The sequence below is a fragment of the Semicossyphus pulcher genome, unplaced genomic scaffold, assembly GCF_022749685.1.
Source record: "Semicossyphus pulcher isolate SPU_LCO1_2020_fin unplaced genomic scaffold, fSemPul1.0.p SCAF_8, whole genome shotgun sequence".
Classification (NCBI taxonomy): domain Eukaryota; kingdom Metazoa; phylum Chordata; class Actinopteri; order Labriformes; family Labridae; genus Semicossyphus; species Semicossyphus pulcher.
In genome coordinates, this window is record NW_027211759.1 from 2,782,184 (window position 1) to 2,802,728 (window position 20,545).

The window sequence follows — 20,545 nt, forward strand, 5'->3', positions numbered from 1 at the left end:
CAGCAGGTTACACACTGCTCAGCTATGTATTCAATTAAGAGAAAGAAAGGGCAGGAGAGTCGTTCATTCATCCTTTTTCATCTGTTTTCCTGAGTTGCTCTCAGCCTCTTAATCGACAGCACCAGGGCGACATCTTTGTTCTGTATGTCTGTCTCATGTCTGTGTCATACTTCCTGTGTACCATTTGTCACATGTGCACAATATGTGATAGTGAAGAGGCAGAAATAACATTTTATCACCAAACAAAAACCAAAAGGTGCGTTCACAAACATCTTGTGAAAACTAATCTGTGGTTCATTTTAAACGTGATGCGCGTACTTGTGAGGCAGCACCGGGGATCCCTCGGTGGCTGCAGCGGAGACTTTGGGCGGTCTCATCAGCTTCTGGGCGTCTATTCGTCTGAGGAGTCGGGGGGTGTGGGGGTCCCAGTAAATCCCGTTGATCAGACAGGTTGTGTACGGCGCCACCTGTGGGTACCATGATACAATATTTAGCTGCTCTTACCCACTCAGATCATCTCATCTCATCATTCATGTGTTTCTGTCGTCTTATTTTAATAACTCTTTAATACCTGACTGTTAAGTTTCTATCGATCGCCGTTCTATTCTGTCTTACTTTGACAACAAAAAAATATGGATTAAAACTAAAAGTCACCAAAGAAGAAAAAAACATGATATGTGATTATTTGTTTGAATATTTTCTCTGCAAAAACACCACAAACTTTCAAAGCTTCTCCAATGTGGAAAGAATTTGGAAAAACGTGTATTTTCCTCTTTGAATAAAATTCCTTCCAGATTTTTTCACATATTCTTTTTCAGTGGAGGATTATCGATCAGGTAGATGTTTTGGAATATTCTCTGTGAGCGGCGATCAATGGTCCACTTATCGGTACATCGAGCCAAAGAAAATTAACTACGAACTTCTTTTGTAAATGTCGCCGTTCTGGGACGAATAAAGGATTATCTTATCTTTTCTATTTTGATAAACATGTGCCTGTTCCAGCTTCTTAAATGTGAAGGATTTAAAAAGTTTTCTTTGTATTTTTCTTTACTTAAAGATAAATTGATTACTTGTGGGACAAGCCACAGATAAATCTCTGATGAAAATAATGAACAGTTGCAGCCTTAAAGTCAACACACACTTAAAGGGATCACAGTTTGGCATGTGTTTGAAACAGCAACACAACCTTTCCAACCAGCGAGTGTCTAGTGTTGAAATAGAGGACGAGGCCTCTGAGTGAGCGACAGCAGCAGGTGGAGGGGTGTTGTAACTGGGGGTAGTAAAGGAGGGGGTAGTGAAGGTTTGGACTCACGCTGGTCCTGAAGTGCGACGTGTACAGTTCCGGGTGGTTCTCGTACTCCATGGGGTCGTAAATGCCGTCGCTCTTCCTCATCAGGTGGTGGTGTCGGCTCAGAACGGTGGCGAACACTTTGGTCATGTCTTACAGGAAAACAACAGGAATGATGGTGTATTAACTTTACTATAACAATATGACGTTTATCAATAGATCAACTCGGCACATCCTGTTCTACAGCTGTTTCCTGCTCTGACAAACTGATCAATGAAGTTGAACTGACAGGAAGTTAAAAACACTCTGAGAAGGATTTTAATATTTTAAAACTGATCAGAAATTCATTTAATTTTCAATGTTATAAATAAATAAAACTTCCACTTCTGCGCCCAAAGTGATTTAAATGAAGTATTTAATATGTGCTAAAATATACCTATATTATATTACATATACCTACATTAGATTACAGTCCATCCAGGGTTTTGTCGGCAGCTTGTTGCAATGAAAGCTTTGATGTTTCTAAGTTGTTTTTTCGGTTTAACACATCACACATCCTCTGTGAGCGACTGGGACGGACACTCCAATAAAGGGGATCTATTTTCTGAGCGAGATGTTTGTCTTCTGAAATCGCTTCCGGTTGATTTCCAAGTCAAGATGCCAAAAAAACGTATAAAAACTGAAGAAAACTAAAGCTGATTCAAAGCTGTCCATATGTGCAAAGGAGAATCTACATGTTATTTGTGACATTTATGCTGCTCTACTGCTTATGTCGGCTGCTGCGGCAGAATAAAACCATTGACAACAGACAGGGGGATTACTATCTCACTGTACAAACACTCTTTGAGATCAGCGCTGACACACACATCAGGAACACAGCCTCTGGTTGGTGCAAACTGCTTTAACACAAGGCACCAGGGAGTGGCTAAGTGGACGGCTAACAGCACAGAAACATGTTTAAACAAGCACAATAAGACCTTGTTGCATTTATTATCATGGATTCACTGTGATGAGACTCCTTAAAGACTCGAGGGATTAGTCTTGCGTACAAGTTGCAGCAATAGGTTGAATTGAATCGCAACATTGCAACTTCCTGGAAGGATTGAATGTCGTCGTTCTAAAGTGTTAAATGTTGAGCATGTAAACATTCAACAATAAACACATTGACACAGGAACTACAGCCACTTCAAAGCAACACCTGCTTGGGGCTAAAAGCTAACGTTAGCATGTAAACATTTACCTTTTTTGGCTCATTACTGACTACAAATATCATATTAGAGTTATCCTTTAATTTTACACCAAATTTTGAGCGTAGTTTTGAATTTGGTGCATTCGCAGGAACTGGTTTCGCAAGAATAAACAAAGTTTTTTGAGTAGAAGTTTCTGGTATAGGCTAAACTTAACATATGTTCCTATTGCTGTTGGAGGCTGAATGAACGAAACATTTGAATCACAGCTGCAGCCCAGACAAAGACGAGGAATTTCATACCTCCTGTCTCAGAGACGTCCTTCAACTCATGAGGTTCAACATACTCAACAGGAAGCTCGTTCAGGATATCCTGGGCTCCCTGGAGGAAGAAGGAGGAGGAGCGTGAGGATCTGAAGTTCCCAGAATCCCCCTGTGTAGTCCTGATTTCTGACACCACTGAGTGTTTTTTGTTTTCTGTTGAACATTGCCGTACCTTTGAGACGTTGCCGGTGCCGGTGAAACAAAACGTCACAGGGCCGATTGATTTGGGCATGAGCCCCATGGAGATCTCATACCCACAATCCCTCACTGCCTGGATGGCCTGGCTGACGTTCCTGTAGTTATGAGCCATGCCGATGTGCTGTGAGAGACATCAGAGAGACAGGAAGTCACAAGATAATAAGTGCATAAATTAATTCAGATATTTCTAAACCGTGGCCCTATTTTGTTAATAGATATAGAAGTTTTGGAATTACTCTCGGAAACGGGGCCCAGATTGTTATTCTAAGTGTGTGACAACTTTACAGAAGGATCCTACAGAGATAAACCTTTTTCTCAAAGAGGAAGATGTTTTGTTGTAAACCAGAAACAAACGTTACATCGCTCTCTTCAGAGACACCAGACTCCATTGACAAAAACAGCAATTTTATCTTGCAGAATACAGGAGTAGCTTATCTACATCTGCCTTAATCTGTTCGTTTTTTTCTGTTATTGTGTGTTACACAAATATTGTGTTGGATCCAAACTAACCATTTACATCACCAAAGTCACACAAAATACAAGGAAACTTATCTCCAAAGTCAGGAGCAGACCGGCAACTCCTGTGGTAAAAATGACTGTTTTTGTCATGGAGTCTGGTGGCTCTGAAGAGAGCGATGTAACGGCTGTTTCTTGTTAGAAAAGCAGCATCTTCCTCTTTATGAAATGTAGGGATCCTTTCTGTAATGTTGTCACACACTTAGAATAACAATCTGAGCCTGTCAGTGGAAACAACAAGAACTTTTAATTGCTGCATTCAACCAGGAACATTGCCCCCCAAGGATTATCATTTAGACCCAGGATTATGTAGAAATAGGGTCTCATTTAAAATAACTGGAATTCCAGTGTAAGGCCACAGGAAGCTGTTTCCCTGTCAGATTTAGAGGACAGAGTTGATTTCAAGTTGTTTTTTATAAACAATGTTTTGTTACCATGAAGGGGGTGTGGTGCCCCAGAGCCAGGAAGCGCAGACCAAGTCCGTGCAAGATGTTAATCATTCCTACAAAAAAACAAAACACACAGAAAATATCTTTACTCTTACCTTTATCACAATCTCTCAATTCATAATCAAACATTTTTTAGAGTTGTTTTAACATCATGTCGGAAGAGTAAATGTATGAGTGCTGTTTGGGGACAGCTGCCTCTGCACTGTCAGCAGATTAGTGAGACACCATGAACAGGAATGCGGATCATGTCACCTGTACACACACTGCTTGTGTGCTTACATGTGAGACCTCATGTGCGAACCAGAAGAGCCAAAGATAGAAACAAAACATGGACCCACGTCTAAAACCATTCCCAGACACATGCAGCGGGTTCACATGCCAGCTGCAGCTGCATGAGTGCTGAGGTTTGTGGGTGACCAAATGATGAACTTAACAGATAATTTATCATCTCTGCTTGTCGAATCGACCTACAATCTGGTGTTGATCTTCACTGTTACTGTCAAACATTTTCATAACTGTCCAAAAACAAATGACCAGCTGAGGCACGACTTGTTTGTTGTCTTTGAGGAAGTTGTCATACCTGCAACACCGGCCCACTGACCGAATGCTACGATCCGGAAGCCGTTAGCATCAACCATCTTCTCGTAGTCGATCAGACGAACTTCCTGAAAAGAAAAGAATCACTTCATTATAGTTTGGGGGGGGGGCGTATGTTAAAGAAAAGACAAATACACAGAGATGAATTGTGCAGCATCAGCTTCAGTACAGAAGAAAAAAGGCTCTCCTACAGTATTGTAGAGACAGGTGACCTTTTGCACGTTGTTTGTTTGCCTTCGATAGTATATCAGGGCAAACACACTGAAGGCAAGATGATTTTTTTCTCCCACACAGACACTTTTCTATTACTTATATTTTCACATATTTATTGACTAATAGGTACCGAAAGTTTCGAATTGTTCCAGCAGACTGAGTCAGCTGGCCGCTGCCACAGGGCCATAAAGTAAAGCTACAGGCTAATGTGCCAAATTAAAGTATGTCAAATTAAAGTGCTTGTTTTTGCCACTGACAGGCACAAGTATCTGACATCACAGAGAGGATCCCACCAGACTCCATTGACAAAAACAGTAATTTTACCTGACAGAAAGCAGAGGTTGCTGTTCTTCTGTCTCTATCTGTCAGGTTTTATTGTGTCATTGTTTGACTTTGGTTTGTTAAACAGCAAGTTTGGATACATCCCAATACTTTTGTAACAAACAGTAACGTAAAAAACTAACAGATCCAGGCTGAGGTATACCAGCAACCCACATGTTCTGTGAGGCGAAATTATGTTTTTTGTCAATGGAGTCTGGTGGCTTTAAAGAGAGAGGAAAATAACAGCTGTTTCTGGTTTTAAGAAAGCATATTAGTCTTTCACAAAAACGTCCATCTCTGTAATGTTGTCAGACACTGAGAATAACAATCTGAGCCTGTCGGTGGCAAAAACAAGAACTTTAAGTGAACGTACTTTGATCTGGTGCAAGGATTCTTTCACAGTCATTATAGCCTGTAGCTGTTAAAAAAAAAGTTGTTTTTTTTTTTTTATACCACGTGCAAAAAAGGAGTGCACTACCAACACGCGTATCAGGATAATTTGAAGACTTTTTATGGATCTTTTCAGCTCTCTCTCACCTTCGTCAGCAGGTCCTCCAGAAGCCCCATGTTGGCCTCCTGAGCCTTGATGGTGTGGGAGAAGAAAGCGTACGTCTTCCTGGGAATGACCTTCTCCTCCGGCGGCCTCTTCACCCCGATTATCAGGGACGCCTCGGAAATGTCCTCCTGTATGATGGCCCCCGCCCTCATGTAGTACTGAAAAACAGTGAACAGTGTTATTTCTTTACTCACATTTCCAAATGTTGATTCCTTTGCGAAGACTGCACAAAAAGTAGTGCTGAAATTGGACAGGGACAGTGATACAAAACAAAAGCAAATCTTACTGTTTTTTTTATAACTTTAAGTTATATATATATATATATATGGTGATCTGTTCTTTATAATATGACAATATAAGATAAATATATCACCATGGCTACAGTATTGAAATGTATACCAATACATACACATTCGTCTCACCTTCTCGTGGATGGCTCTGCGGTTGGATGGTTGGACCAGGACTTTGACGCCGGCGTGGGTGAGCTCTTTGACGTGGCGCGGGGCCAGCGGCGCCCTCCTCTCCCAGGGGTTGATGTCTTCGCGGCGGATGGCCATGACGGCCCGGTGGTGCTCATAGCGCTGCTGGCCTGCGAGGCAGCTCGGCGTCCTCTTACCTTGGCGACTGAGGAGTCTGAACATGACTTCACCCCCCCCTGCTCAGGACAAAGACACACTGCTGACCACACCACGTTAAACAAAGATGGCGGCATGTGATGTTCAATCAGGAAGTGAAACAAACTTAAATAACACAAAGCTACTACTCTAAGGTTTCTGTACTCCATGTCAGTGTGTATTTTGGACCCTCTGACAAACTTGACCGTCGAGGGAAAGTATGATTAAGGTCAGAGGTCAAGTCAAGTTTGCTGTTGGGAGAGCGCTGCTGACACAGGTGGTTTTGACAGACTGAAAAAACTCTGATGAGACAGAACACACACTTATTCAGCTGCCAAGTGCACTAAAAAAAACATCAACTACAAGAATATAACTAAACAGCACAGACAACATAACCATTAACACTGCAGTGATGCAACCTAAGGGAGAGGTAACGGGACTGTCTGCTTATGTAAATTAAAGTTTAACAAAGTGACGAACATCGCATGCTCCCAGGTTTATGATCTGATGTTTACGTGCACAACACATAACAGGGAAAAAATGGATCACTACAAGGATACAAGTGGGCATGCATTTCTGCTCTCTGGGCGAGAGTGAGACAAGAAGACTCCCACCCCTCTCTGTGGGCTAAAGGTGGGATTTTAGCTAGCAGTCGGATAGCAAAGCTTTGCGCAAAGACATAAAACAGGTTGCTGAAAAAAAACTAGCCTTGCACTATTTAACATACTGTATGTTGTTTAATAAGGTCAAACAATACGTAAGTTTAAAAATTGGAAGCTGTGGGGCAACGCAAACACCTATGACTCCAGGAAGTCACGGCATCAGCCCAAAAAATAGTCCCCACCATAACCAACCTTTAAAACCATCAATTCCTGTTTACACTACAATTTTAACACGGATCGAACAAACAACACATAAGGTGTTAATTAGCCAGGTGAACTTTAATACCGCTGGAAAGATCGAGACTGGCAGTTTCCCCGTCTCCTGTTATTACGCTAACAGGCTGCTAGATGTGGCTTTATATAAAGCTTACAGACATGGAAGTTATATCAATCTTCACTTCTACTCTCTGCAAGAAAGCAAATATGTGTTTTTCCAAATTGTCAACTCTGTCTTGTGACCCTTCAGGATATTCTTGCAAGCCCTTGAGGGGTCCTGATTTCCAGTTTGGGAACTACTAGTCCGGGAGCAACAGGTGGTACAGTAAACTTGAGCCCACTGTACTTGCAAGACACAGTTGAAAAACCCTGAAGAAAAAAACCTATTAATTGTGAAATTGATTATTTAGTAGTAGAAGTACTATGTGTGCTTATAGAAGTAATCCAGGATTGCTTTGTAACAGCAATACTAAACCTGTCTCGTACAATAACTCGCTGTAAATAGGAGCAGATATCATGATATTGTCATTATTGAATCCTGCATACAGAGAATTAAAATCAGTAGAAATATGAATGGAGTTTGGTGTTGGCTTTACTCGTAGATTCTGTGTGGATTAAACCTCACTCATACTGTAACCACATGGGTCAGTTCCGGGATCTGGTCAACTCTGTGCCACTCTCATACTTGCACACATTAATAAAGTAATCGATACAGTGATCGATCTTCGGCGGCGCGTGCGTCGAACTCACCTTTTAGACCGCTTTCTTATCACCACGCCAGCTCCTGACGGGAAAATGTGGCGATGGTTCACCGACAACACCCGAGAGTCACACAGAGGTGAGACGAGCTGCAACTTCACACAGAACTGTTATTTACATACCTGCTAATCTTTTTCCGGTCTGAATTTCAAAATAAAACGAACATTTTGTTTCGGTTTCTTTTATTTGCCTTTCTGAAAGGGAATTTTAAAGATAGTCGATTTATGTTTAGATTTTTTTTGTGATGATTAATTAATAAATTAAATACACATTTCCTTACTTTTACTTCATTTTATCTTTACCTTTTTTTGTAATAATATTATACAAAAGTATAACTTTTAGACAAAATAAGATATAGATATTAAGTTAATATTAAGTATATTTTTTGCAACCAATATTTTGACTCTCAAAGATTAGATTACCTAAAATAAAACCTCATAACTTAATTGTAAAATAATTATGACTATGGCTTACAATAGTTTGTGATGAATATGAACACAAACAACCCCCCCCAAAAAAGTACTATAGGAACACATGGAAGAAAATATTAATTCATGATTACTAAAAATGTGGCAAGAAAACAGGGGGGAAAAGAGACAAAAGGAAAAAAAAGAATAATTACATATATTCTTCATAAACACATTAAAACCTACAATAATGTATGTGTCTATTTCTACGATGAAGCACCTTGCCACGCTCGTGCAAGACATGACACCAGTCTTCACTGGTAGTACAAAGCACCAATCAAGAACAGTACATTTAAATTTGGGTTTTTTTGATTGTAGTTCTTCTAGTTTCCCTTATTTTTGTATTTATCTTTGTTTTGTGACTGACGTGACTTGGCTGCTTGGACACCACAATGTCAAGCTGTGATCAATAAATTAAAAAAAACTTTTCTATCCACCTATTTAAGTCTTCTTCTGTGATGAGGTGGTTCTTTATACAATTTTGTGTTTTATTCTGAAGGCAAGCCACCAGCTTCCGGTTTTTCCCACGCAATGGAATGGCTGGAATCTCTCCTTAAGGAAACTTGAGACGTCTGTGAATTCGTTTTATTTACAGGTCACTCCGCAGCTTCAATCCCATTTTAACAATCATATTAGTATCAATACTTCTTAAGTATAAACCCATGTCTGCACTTTTTCTTACACGAGAGAGCAAGTGGACAAAAAGTTTGATACATTCCAAGAGCGGACGGAGCTACTTGGACGTCACCGCCTACAAGAGCTGTAGACAGACAAAAACCGAGTGCTCGTGTGCCGCTAGTCCGCGAGCGCTCTGTAGATCTCCAACAGAGCACGTGCTGTTACTGTGGAGATTCTAAACATGTAGAGCGTTTATTATCTGTACAGTTCTGAAGTCTCTACACCAATCAGCTTCCAGAGCTGAGGCACGGCCTCCTGCTCAGCTCGTCGCATGCTGATGACGAAAGCAACCGGGGAAAAACGTAAACAGGAAAAATTAGCTTTCACAACGTGTTTCTGATCGTATCTTGGTGTGTATATTCATTGTATATAACAGGAATTTTGATTTTAATTTTACTTTTATTTTTGCTTTAATTTTATATTTTATACCCAAAAGGCTTAATTATGCCAAACCGTCATTAAGCTAAACTTTACATACCTGCTTAAAGGTGTCTAACTATAATAATCCACAGCTTGATGTGCCAAAAGAAAAACCTCTTGTAAAAATAAAGGCTTCTGATGTTTATTGTCTTTCAATCATTCCTCCCGCTGATATACAGTTAGTTATAATTTTGGTTGATTGCATGTATATTTGTTTCAAAACAGTTCTTCAGGAATAACACAACAGATTAGCGTATTGACTAATGAGGTAAATTAAAGTAATAATCTTGAAGATTTTCATGTAAATAAATGTCTTTTAAGTCTGGTGGTGACTGAGCCTGTGGCCCACTGATGAAAGCCTTGCATTTGCAGTATATTGTATTATTATGGACTGGGTGTCTATGGCAGCGCCCAGTTAGTGACGTGTTTTCCATCACCCAGCAGTGGTTGGTCTGCCAGAGAGGGTAGGCGGATCTAAGCGGCTGCTTTTCCGCTCTCTGCAAGTGTTGCGAGTAAACAGTAATCTACTATGGCTGAACAAACAAAGAAAAGATGGATGACTACAGATACAACTTCAACAAGAAGTGAAAATCCAAAGAAGAAGAAACAAACTCGACGCTCAGATGAAGCAAACAGTCTGAAAAGGAAAGCGACCGTCAGCCAGGAAACAGAACAAAACTGAGAACTTCACGATTACGTCTTTAATAGGTTAAGATCATACATGTGTTTTTCTGAAGGCTAGACTTTTGTTCTTTTAAAGTTATATATTTATATTTATACTAATTAATATATGCTTCATATACTCCAACAATTGTTCTTTTTTGGTTACTTGAAATGAAAAACAAGCAAAATGCTGTAAAGCCAATTTCAACCTGGAAAATTTTAAAAAGTTATACGTAAATGTAAATAATATATTACTAATGGTAAGTCAGAGTAATGAGATGACTCGCTTAAAAGTCATGATTGTAATTTTAAAGTGACATTTTGTGGCATCTCATAATTTAGCTCTTAACCATCACTATGATGTTTGACTTATTATCCTATAAATGTAAAAAGTCATGAATTTGAATGATTTCCTCTCACAATTATCCCTTATATATATATTTTACGCTTCTGTACAATTGTTCTGCATCCATCAATAAAGTGTGTTGACTGCAGCATGTCTGTGTTTATGAGTAATAGTTTTTAAATGTACTGTTTGACTGTACCTGAATGTGTTTTGGCTGATATGCAGTCCACACATTTTGTGTCATGTTGACAGTAGAACAAGTTGAAGAAGCGATCACACACAGTTGATTTTATTTATTATTTTTTCCTTGTTAAACGTCTGCAGCAGGAGGCCTGGGAAAAAAACAAAAACTAAGCTTCATCGTGACAAGAAACATTTTTTTTCAACAGTGGTACAATCTGAAATAAATATAATAAAACACTTCTTTGTACAATAATCCTGAGACTGAAATAAAATATAACAACAGACTGAGCGACGGAGAGAAGCTTCAGCTCGCCTTCCTCCGTCAGTCAGGACCAGAGATGTCGAGGTGAAGCCACAGAGAACAGAGCGCGCGGCCACGGTCAACAGTTTATATGTTTAAATGTCGAAGTGCTTTATTTCAAGGTTTTTTCAATCGAAGATTCATCAGCTTTGTAGGAATCATCATCATCATTTTTATATACAGCGCTCAAGGCCAAAGGTTAGTTCTGGTTTTATTACAACTTGGGTCTCATTTTATACCTTTGACCATCATTCCAGTCAGTAATCATGAGCATATATCCACTAGTAAAGTTTGCATTCCAATATGAATACTTCCAACCTATTTAAAATGTCTCAATACATGTGTGACAAATGCAAACATACCAGGATGTTCTTCTATAAACATCCACACCGTGCGGGGAAGTTCGACGAATGATCTGTTGTATCTCCACTGAAACAATATTAAAATCAAAGGACTGCAACACATCTATGAGCAAGAGAGTCAAAGTTCAAGGTGCAAGGGTATAAAAATGTGATCCTAATCAAATGGCACTTTGTACAAGCAGCTGCAGCTTGTATTGTAGTAAAAAGGGAGGTGTAGGATTTGGATTGCAGGGTATGCGACATCTCAGATCTCAGCTGTTGGTGAGTAAAGTGTTTCTTTAACTTATAAAATGATGGACACATCTCTTAAAAGTTAAACCAAAGTTGTAATAAAGACCATAAATCCTAAACTGTCCCTGCATGGATGTTAGCGCACCAAAGTGAACATGTGTTTGGACATATAGAGTTACCTCAGTCCTGCTGTGCTGTGATTGGCTGGTAAAAGTCAATTTGGCAAACATCAAACTTTCACCCAGGAGATCTGATCTGATCTCAGATATTGACTAAATATTTTAAAGGGACAGTTCAGATTTTTGGACACCAAGTTGTATGAAATACTTGCTGGCAGTGTAGTGTAGCTCACTCACCGAGTCCCGTGGTCGGAGTTCTGGTCAGTTCTGAACGTAGGATAAGTAATTCCGGCGAGATGCCAGGGTCATGAGACCAAAAAGTTTGACCCAACAGAAACAACACGCAGGCAACACAACATCATCGTCCTAGGACTTCATATACTGCGCCGTTTTTTGGGAACTATTTTCTCAGCCATCTCTACAACACATGCATTTTCTTCTGTCCTGGACGTGTAGGGCCCGCAGCAGGCGTAGTGATACTGGATTTGTCAAGAGACAAAATAGTGCAGAAAGAACGGCGTAGTATATGGATGCTGATTCTGTGTTGGACATGGATCACCATCGCATGCGTGTTGTTTTTGTAGGTTAAAACCTTTTGGTCTCATGACCCTGGCATCTCACCGGAACTACTTAGTCTACGTTCGGAACCGGACAGAACTCCGACCACCGGACTCAGTGAGTGAGCTAATAGCTTTGCATTCACCACGCTACTAGCAAGTATATTTCATACAACTTGGTGTTCAAAAATCTGAACTATCCCTTTAACCCAATCAAACGTTTCCTAATCCCGACCCTGTACGTGGTTTTCAATGTGTCACAGTTTAGAAAGCTTTAAGCACCAACATTTCTCGGTTATGTTCAGGAAATGATCTCTAACTCAGCGCACACTTTTACACAGAACCAGAGCAGCAGTCTCCCGTACTCCTCGTGGTGAAAGAGCTTTTTGACAGACATCTCTGAAGGCAGACTTCAGAGATGGGAAAGAACAAGCCAATCACAGCACAGGAGGGCCAGAGTAGGCCGCCTGTTATCATGTGACCAAAGTGGATCATGTGATGCAACAAGGCAAACTCTGTTTTTTAAGGTATACCTCAAATTAAAAAAAGAAGAATCCAATCGAGTCCTGAGGATGATCCGTTTGATTCTGAATGCGTGATTTAGATCATAAACATGATTTTTTTTCTATATTATAATTTTGTCAACACATCCCGATAAGAGACACAAAACAACATCGTGTCAGTCTGTCTCACAATTTCTCCTCACTTCCTATTTGTGGCGATTAGCTCGAAGCTTTGGTTCCCACTGAAGACGACAAATATATAGTTTTATTTTTTGGCAGAACGAGGTGTGTGTGTGTGTGTGTGTGTGTGTGTGTGTGTGTGTGTGTGTGTGTTATGGTGATGAAGGAAAATGTGTCTCTTATAAGTTTTTTGGGGTTTGTTGACAAAAGAAAAAATAACTTTTATGCTTAAAAATGTTTTAAAAAATCGTATCTTTGACGCTTGAATGTGGTCGGTAACGTGTGTTGTTTCACCTCTTCGACATCTCTGGCCTTCATCAATCTCACATCCTGAGATGCAACTGAAAATAATCAAACATGACTAAGGATATAATAATCAGCCACCGTTATAATATAACTGACTAATAATCAGTTCGTCCTCTGTCCGACACGAGCTGACAGCGACAGAAGCCTCCCACGGTTTCCTCTGGTTGGTTTCAGGCCGGATTCAGGGGCCAAAGGTCAGGGGTCATATCAGGTCTGAGGGCGTCTGGAGGGGTGAGGAAGTGTCCTGATGGCTTTCGCAGGGTGAAGGGTCAAGTTTGGGGTTGACAGGCCTGAGAGGAGCGAGGACTGGGTTTCACTGGGTCACATTTAGAGCGGGATCAGGGAAATTTGTACAAACGTCATTTCTGCTTTTTTTTGCAGGAATTTTAAAAACTTTTTGGGCTCAAGTGAAAGAAATATTGACTAAAACTTACAATAATGTCATTTCAAACACTTCACTTCTACTGAATTGGCTCCATACTTTATAATAACAGCAAAAAGGGGTGAAAATTCAATGTTTTATGATACAACACTGTTGGATTTCAGGGATCTAATGTAAAAACGTGTTGTTTTAAGCTGGTTCACGGCCAAGAAGGGGCAGTTTTAGTAATACTGAGGATTATTTGAGCTTTGAAATGACAAATGTACGACAGAAAATCTGCATTAAAAGTTTGAAATATGTTTCAGGTTCTGAGCCAAAAAACGATCGATGATTTAGTGTTTTTGGAGCTTGAACAACACGAGAGAAAAATGTCTCTCAGCCTGTGCTCGGTGGATCTTGATCATTTTTATGGCCACAAAAGAGTCACAATTAAAGATGTTATCTTTAAAGGAAATGTCTGAATCAGCCTTAAAAAATCAGCGTCAAGGATTTGGACAGAAGCAGCGACAGGAAGTCACATGCGGTCAGGACTGAAGGGGATTCACACGGACAAGTCGCACCAATTTCAGGGCAAAGTTCTGAAATGATAAAAAAAAGTCTTCTTCAAATGTGACGTGTAAGGATTTCAGTTTATCTCCAGGCCGGTCGGGGGCTCTCAGGGCTCTCAGGGGGACCTGATGTATTATTTTGGTGTTTTGGGATCAAAGGAAGCAGCAGAGTCTCTGTTCAGGCCTGCGGGGGCGACTGCGGGCCGGCCGGGTCGTGTAGCTTCCTGATGTGTTTCTTCAGGTCAAAGTTCCTGCAGAAGCCCTTCCCGCAGGTGGGGCAGGTGAAGGGCTTCTTGTCGTTGTGCGTGTGCATGTGGAAGGTGAGGTTGTACACCTGGTGGAACGCCTTGCTGCAGATGGAACACTTGAACTGCTTCTCCCCGCTGTGCGTCAGCTTGTGGTTCTTGTAGTTTCCTGCAGAGAGAGGACGAGGAGTCAGAGCGGGACAGACCCAGCACACCGTGAGCCACATCAACGGTTCACAATATTTGAAAGTCGGGTCCTTTTAACATTTTTGTCAACAGATGCTCTAAGAAAAGTCCCGTCACAGATTCTGTTTGTTCTTTTGGAACACTTTTAAAGCCTGAATTGGACGATGATCCAGATTTCAAAATAAAATGAGCCAAAAATAAGAGACAAGGTTGGAAAATTATGTTCTTATCATTTGATACTTTCTTTCATGTTGTCGCATCGCCAATGCTTCTATCATCCTGACCACCTGACGGCTCCGCACACTGTGGACCGCAGACTGTGGACGCTTCTAAAATAAACCTACAGACCGTCCTCGTAATGTTGATGCCTTGTGTCATTTTTTTTATGATTATGTCTTTGTGGTTTTTTTACTGCCTTGTTTTAGCCTGTAGCACTTTGAGTGCGTTACAAATAAAATGTGTTATTCTTATTTTTATCATCCTTATATTTAATCAGTCTGCTGAAAAAGGACCTTTCCCGTTATGACAAATAAGTCGTATTGTTGTCAGATTTGTACGGTGTTGTGTTGCGAACGAGCTCAAGATGTTTTTAAGTCTAAAGATGGCGGCGCGTGAAAGAATCTCTGGTTGCAGTCTTGTCTGCTTGTCCACAAAAGTCCAGATAAGAGGAGAAGTTAGGCGTGTTTTCTGCCCTGGGTTTCACCTCTCAGGCTGAACAGGCTGCCTTCTGATTGGTTAAAATAGTGTATTCAGACTCCTCTAACTGTGAAGCTATAATTAACCTGACAGGTACACCTGCAGACACTGCTCAGGTCCTGTCGCCATGCTCTCCAAAGAAGGAATTGAGCATAAATCAAGATAATGTTCACAGGTTTATATAAATTTGATATCAGCACGTATTCATGATGAACATTTCTGTCAAATCTGAATATTGAAAAACACCAATTTGATGACCAGAAAAATAAATCAATATAAGAAATCTTTGATTAATTGTTGGTTTATTTCCTGCAGGACTTGAAAGCATCATTAGTTTGACAATTTCTCAGTGAAGCAGAAAGTGTTTTAAAATCACGCCTGCACCAATAATGAACCTCAGACCTCCTGTCCTCCGCGTCAGACAGCTCACATTATTCTGACGACACTTTGATCAGTTCAGAAACACGCCGCTTTAAGAACACACACGCACAAGAGGGCACGTGAAGCCACCAGAGGGTAAATCCAGGAGAGCAGGTATGTTATTAAAGGGGACAAAGGAGACATGTGAGGGTGTGAAAGCACTATAATGAGCTCACTAATTAGCATCTTGAAGCTAACAGAAGACCTCAATCAGCCTCTAAACGCTCCTGATGGTGTGAGCGGCTCATGATAAAGCTAAACCCTAAACTTTGTCCTGCAGGAACATTTATAGAAGTCAAACTTACTTCTTCTAATCCTAATTTAAAAAGTCTCGTTCCTCCTGCTCACTTTATTAATTACTGCACCTTCAAATACTCAGTTATTAATATTTAATATAATCAACAAATAAATGATGATTGATTATCATAGCTCGAGCTAACAGGCTATGTTTCAAATCATTTTAATTAGCTCAACATTAAAGTTCTTCTCTAAAAGCGTCAAAATTACACTCACAACGTTTCTGCAGGATTTAATGTTCGTACTTTAACGCTCAAACTTTTACACGCCGCGTGTTTGTGAGTTCTTCCTCCATCGCTGCTTTTCTTCCGCAGTGTTTAATGTCTTTAATTATTTGTATTTATTGTGTCTGTTGTTTACAGGAAGTCTTTCAAAATAAAAGGGAAATCATGATTAAACTGTCTGTCTGTCATGTTCCTGTCGGTCTGCTTTGTTTCACATTATCATGATTTGTTTTTTATTTGTATTTATTTTTAAACTCCTGGTTGAATGAATTGTCTTCCTCTTGTATGAATTATTATATTAGACGAAAATGCAGCTTCTTGTATAACTGCCTACATGTTCATATTAAGGTGTGAAGTAACAACTACACACTGTATTTTAAGTGATCTTTATTATATCATATTATTACTGTTGATGATTCAGTGATTCAGAAGTGCTAAAATAAATAAAGTTTTGTATAAAAACTAAAGATATTAAATTGATTTTGTCTTTATTTAAACTCTGATCAGGTCCGTTTTTTTTAGCTTCTTATGTTGGAACCAAACGTTACAGAACATCCGCAGCGTGTTTCCGGTGCTTCTCTCACCTTTCTGATGAAATCCTTTCCCGCAGAACTCGCACACGAACGGTTTGTATCCCGCGTGGATGCGCGTGTGCGTGTTGAGCGTGGAGCTGCGGTTGAAGGCTTTCCCACACTGGTTACACTTGTGCGGTTTTTCCTGCAAGAACAAAACGAAAACATACATTACAAATAAAACACACACACGGACAGAAATATTAAAGAAGATCAAAGTATATGTTACAGAGACGATCAACCGGAAGTTCATCTTCACTTTACTGCTTCAGTTTGTCCAGATATCATTAATGGGGTTTTTTTACGCATTTATTTGATTCAGATTTTTTTATTTTTTTGAAAATAATCTTTCCACATTTCCGGTGGGAATATCAGCCTGGGAATATTACAGGGATATTTCCGGATTAAAGGAGTGTCACGGTGACGCCACAGGAGGAGCTCAAACACAACAAACAGGCTGAGCAGCGCGCGAGGCTCACACAGTCTGCACCAATAAGAAAACGGGGTTTACCCTCTTTTTTAAACTATGAAAAAAGCCCATTAAGTCTTTTTAATATTTATATTTCTTTACACAAACATAAAGGATGTAAACATCTCAGTGAGACTGTTTGAGCTTCAAAATAAAAGGATTTAATAGGATCTAAAAACATGAATGAAGGCCGCTGCTGTCACTTTTACGTTGATTGACAGGTGTTTTTAATACAGAAACTATTAGAAATTAAATATTAAAATAAATCACGTGTTGGTGCTGTTTCACATGTGTTACAAAGCAGAGAATCAGAGCATTTAAGACGAGAATAGCTTCTGTTTCTAATAAACATTAAACCAGGATTTTACAGACAAATATGTGGAGATACAGCTTTGTATCATTTGGTTTATTATTTCTATAAAAAGGTTTAAAATTAAAGGACAAAAACAGAGAAGAAGGCATAAATAATGAACAGATAGCATCATTACATTTCCTTATAACGATCTTATTAAACATCAAAACGGTCAAAAAGGAAGAAAATAAAATTAGAGCTCCTCTGGAGAAAAATATCTCCTCAGTTTATACCCGGATTAATAACCTGTACGTAAACTGCCGCGCGCGTGCGTGCGTGTGTGTGTGTGCGTGTGTGTGTGTGTGTGTGTGTGTGTGTGTGTGTGCGTGTGGTACCTGAGTGTGGATGATCTTGTGTCTGCACAGTGTGCTCGCCTGTCGGAATCCTTTCCCGCAGACTTTACACACAAACGGGCGCGCGCCGGTGTGCACGGGCATGTGGCGGGTCAGGTTGTAGTGCGCGTTAAAAACCTGCAAGAGAAAAAGGACGCTGCGTTAATAACACAGAAAACAGAGCAAAACATGAACACGAGATTCTGAAAATATACTTCCGCTCAGGGATTAAAGGGGAGTTTCTCTGGAGGAGAATAAATTCACTTTCACATCTTTCCCTTTAAAAACAATCCGGACTAATTATAGAATCATGACCTGTAATCTGCCATAAAAACGGGCTGAGTTTAACCCTCTGTGTTCCGGTTTATTCTGCGCTCATCTTCATGAAATAAAGATTATTTGATTATCAGATTGAGTTTAATTAAAGGGAACGTGTCAGTGGTCAATTAATGGACTTTGAATAGATTTAAATGGTCGTTTACAACACAGTAATAACAACGTAAACCTGCGCAACACAGCAACACACGAACCAAACAACACGCGCCATCCGGAAGAATATTTGGCCTTTATCAGGAAAATGTTATTGTTGGTTTGTTAAAGAAATAAACATTATTATTGTGCTTTGTGAAAGGAGGTTAAATAGTCTGTTTTATTGAAGCGAAACCGATGAACGAGATCTCAGTATGAAAACATCAGACCAAAATCAGAGCCTCATTCTGCTCCTGGTGATTCACAGAGACTCCGACAGATTTTTATTTTGAAAAACAAAAATCTATCAAACTATTTTAAGTTTTCTATTTTAAATTCTCATGATTCTGATTAAAGTCTAAATTAAATCAAAGTTTATCAAAATGAAAATAAATTAAAACTTTCACATGAACTCAAATTATTCTTTCAAACGAATAAATCTTTGAATTTTTTTTGTAAAGATTGTGTCAATAATTTGTTCCTAAAACACAAACATGAAGTTCCATCATAACGATCACTTTCATGTTTTAAATAGTCTTTTTGTTAATAATCTAACGGCCTGTTTGCAGCCAGTCATCCACACGTCCTTCGTTTTCTTCTAATAATTCTGTTCGATCATTTATGCCAAAACAAAGAGGGAATAAATCGGATTTGTATCCTGGATAAAATCTGGATTTTTCTTTAAATGAAAAGTAAAATAAAATAAAAAATAAAGAATCCTGAGATTTACTGATTTAATGAACCCTGCAGGTTTTATTTCTGCCCTGTACTCAGACATGAAATCAGACCGCTCATCCTCTCACCTTTCCGCAGACCTCGCAGGTGAACACTTTGGGTTTGCTGCCCGGGCAGGAGCCGCTGAGCCGGGCTGCAGCCGCCGCGGAGCTCTTGAAGATCTTGTCAGAGAGGATCTGGTCCCGCTCCTTCATGTAGTGCTGGATCTGACTCTGAGTCAGCTCCTTGAAGGCCTGCACGCCGGAGCCCGGGTACCGCTCCCCGGCCTGCTGCAGGCCCGGCTTGCTCTTCTCCGCCATGAAGGCTTTGTGCCGCGCGCTGAGCAGGTATGACGCCATGGGGTGCAGGTTGACCAGGCCGCCCGGCGGGGGGCACGAGCCGCCGTCCCCGCTGCAGTTCAGGTAGCACACGGTGCCCATGGTGGCGGGGAAGGAGGACTGGTTCACCACCCGGGGTCTGAAGAGTTTGTACTGGCCGCTCTGGCTCACAGAGTCCTCCTGCGGGCTCTTATAGTTCAAGCCGAAGCCCAAAAAGTCTGCGGGAGCGCCGAGAGAGGACGCGTCCAGGTGGCCCGAATCCAGCCCGGTGATGCTGAGCCGGTGGCCCGGCTCGTACCCGAGCGGCACCAGCGGGATCATGCAGTGCAGCGAGGACGGGCACACGTCGGGTTTCCCCACGGGAGCGGACTGGAACCAGCTGGGGAGCGGTATCGACTTGGGCTCGGGCGTCCTGGCCATAATCCGGTCGATGGAGAAAGCGAGCGGCTTGCTGCTGCTGCCGCCGGAGGTGATCATGTCGGAGCCCGCGGGCTGGCTCCCAGAAGCCGGGGGGGAGCCGAGGATCCCCGCTGGGCGGCGGAGAGGACCGTCCATCACCTCTGCATCAACAACAACGACAACAAGAAGCTGCTGGAGGGAAACCGGGGGTCGCTGCTGCTCCTCACCGGCCCGCAGGAAAGGGCATCATCTACCGGGGAACCCCCCCTCCGAGTCTCTGGCCCCGTTCCCCCTGCTTATTGACGACAATCAGGGCGGCCGCGGCTCGCTCGATAACGGCGTGCGGAGAGCCGAGACCTTCCGATCGTTACCGTCCAGGAAGGAAAGCGGAAAAGTAGATAATTTGCTCAATTCTCCTCCGTCGATTCTCTGCACTTGTCGCCGCTGGAAGAGGAGGAGGAGAGGAGGAGGAGGAGGTTGTCCCTCGCTGGGCAGGACTCCTGGTCAACTGGAAGGTATTTGGTAAATCCCAGGTCTCCTTGTGCTTTCGCGTGACATCATTTTTTTTTCTAATCGCAGAACGCCAGACGCGCAGCGGCCGCGAGGTCAGGAGCTGTCAGAGTCTCACATCAGATTTGGACGCTGCTGAAAGCCAGCCCTTTTACGCACGCCTCAGAGAAGACGGAGC

General features: G+C 41.2%; 2 protein-coding genes across 3 annotated transcripts in view; both read right to left on the minus strand.

The window, feature by feature from the left end:
• The window catches only part of aass (aminoadipate-semialdehyde synthase), a 28,730-nt gene extending 20,739 nt beyond the window's left edge, over positions 1-7,991 (minus strand). Inside the window, exons 1-9 of one of the 2 annotated variants that reach the window (XM_069686909.1) lie at positions 7,891-7,991; positions 6,071-6,303; positions 5,630-5,806; positions 4,542-4,626; positions 3,947-4,014; positions 2,971-3,117; positions 2,778-2,856; positions 1,313-1,440; positions 319-467 (exon numbers count right to left, since the gene is read on the minus strand). In XM_069686909.1, the coding sequence (XP_069543010.1) occupies positions 319-467; positions 1,313-1,440; positions 2,778-2,856; positions 2,971-3,117; positions 3,947-4,014; positions 4,542-4,626; positions 5,630-5,806; positions 6,071-6,289 (1,052 nt within the window). In that variant the 5' untranslated portion in view covers positions 6,290-6,303; positions 7,891-7,991. Of the gene's footprint in view, positions 1-318; positions 468-1,312; positions 1,441-2,777; positions 2,857-2,970; positions 3,118-3,946; positions 4,015-4,541; positions 4,627-5,629; positions 5,807-6,070; positions 6,970-7,890 lie in introns of those variants that run through there. The other variant, XM_069686910.1, reaches the window with a different exon arrangement.
• Positions 7,992-14,323: 6,332 nt separating this feature from the next.
• Positions 14,324-20,013, minus strand: fezf1 (FEZ family zinc finger 1). The gene is made up of 4 exons (XM_069687130.1): positions 19,210-20,013; positions 17,942-18,076; positions 16,798-16,930; positions 14,324-14,559 (listed from the first exon to the last, which is right to left on the minus strand). Exons 1-4 carry the CDS (start codon positions 20,011-20,013, stop codon positions 14,324-14,326), a joined length of 1,308 nt encoding a protein of 435 aa, XP_069543231.1.
• Positions 20,014-20,545: the final 532 nt, after the last annotated feature.

Bases quoted from the DNA above. Each gene is read 5' to 3' on its own strand.
- fezf1 (XM_069687130.1), bottom strand. From the start codon at position 20,013: ATGGACGGTCCTCTCCGCCGCCCAGCGGGGATCCTCGGCTCCCCCCCG. The intron at 18,077-19,209 runs GTGAGAGGATGA...TTTCTCTTGCAG, and splicing joins CCTGCGAGGTCTGCGGAAAG to GTTTTTAACGCGCACTACAA. The intron at 16,931-17,941 runs GTACCACACGCA...TTGTTCTTGCAG, and splicing joins ACAAGATCATCCACACTCAG to GAAAAACCGCACAAGTGTAA.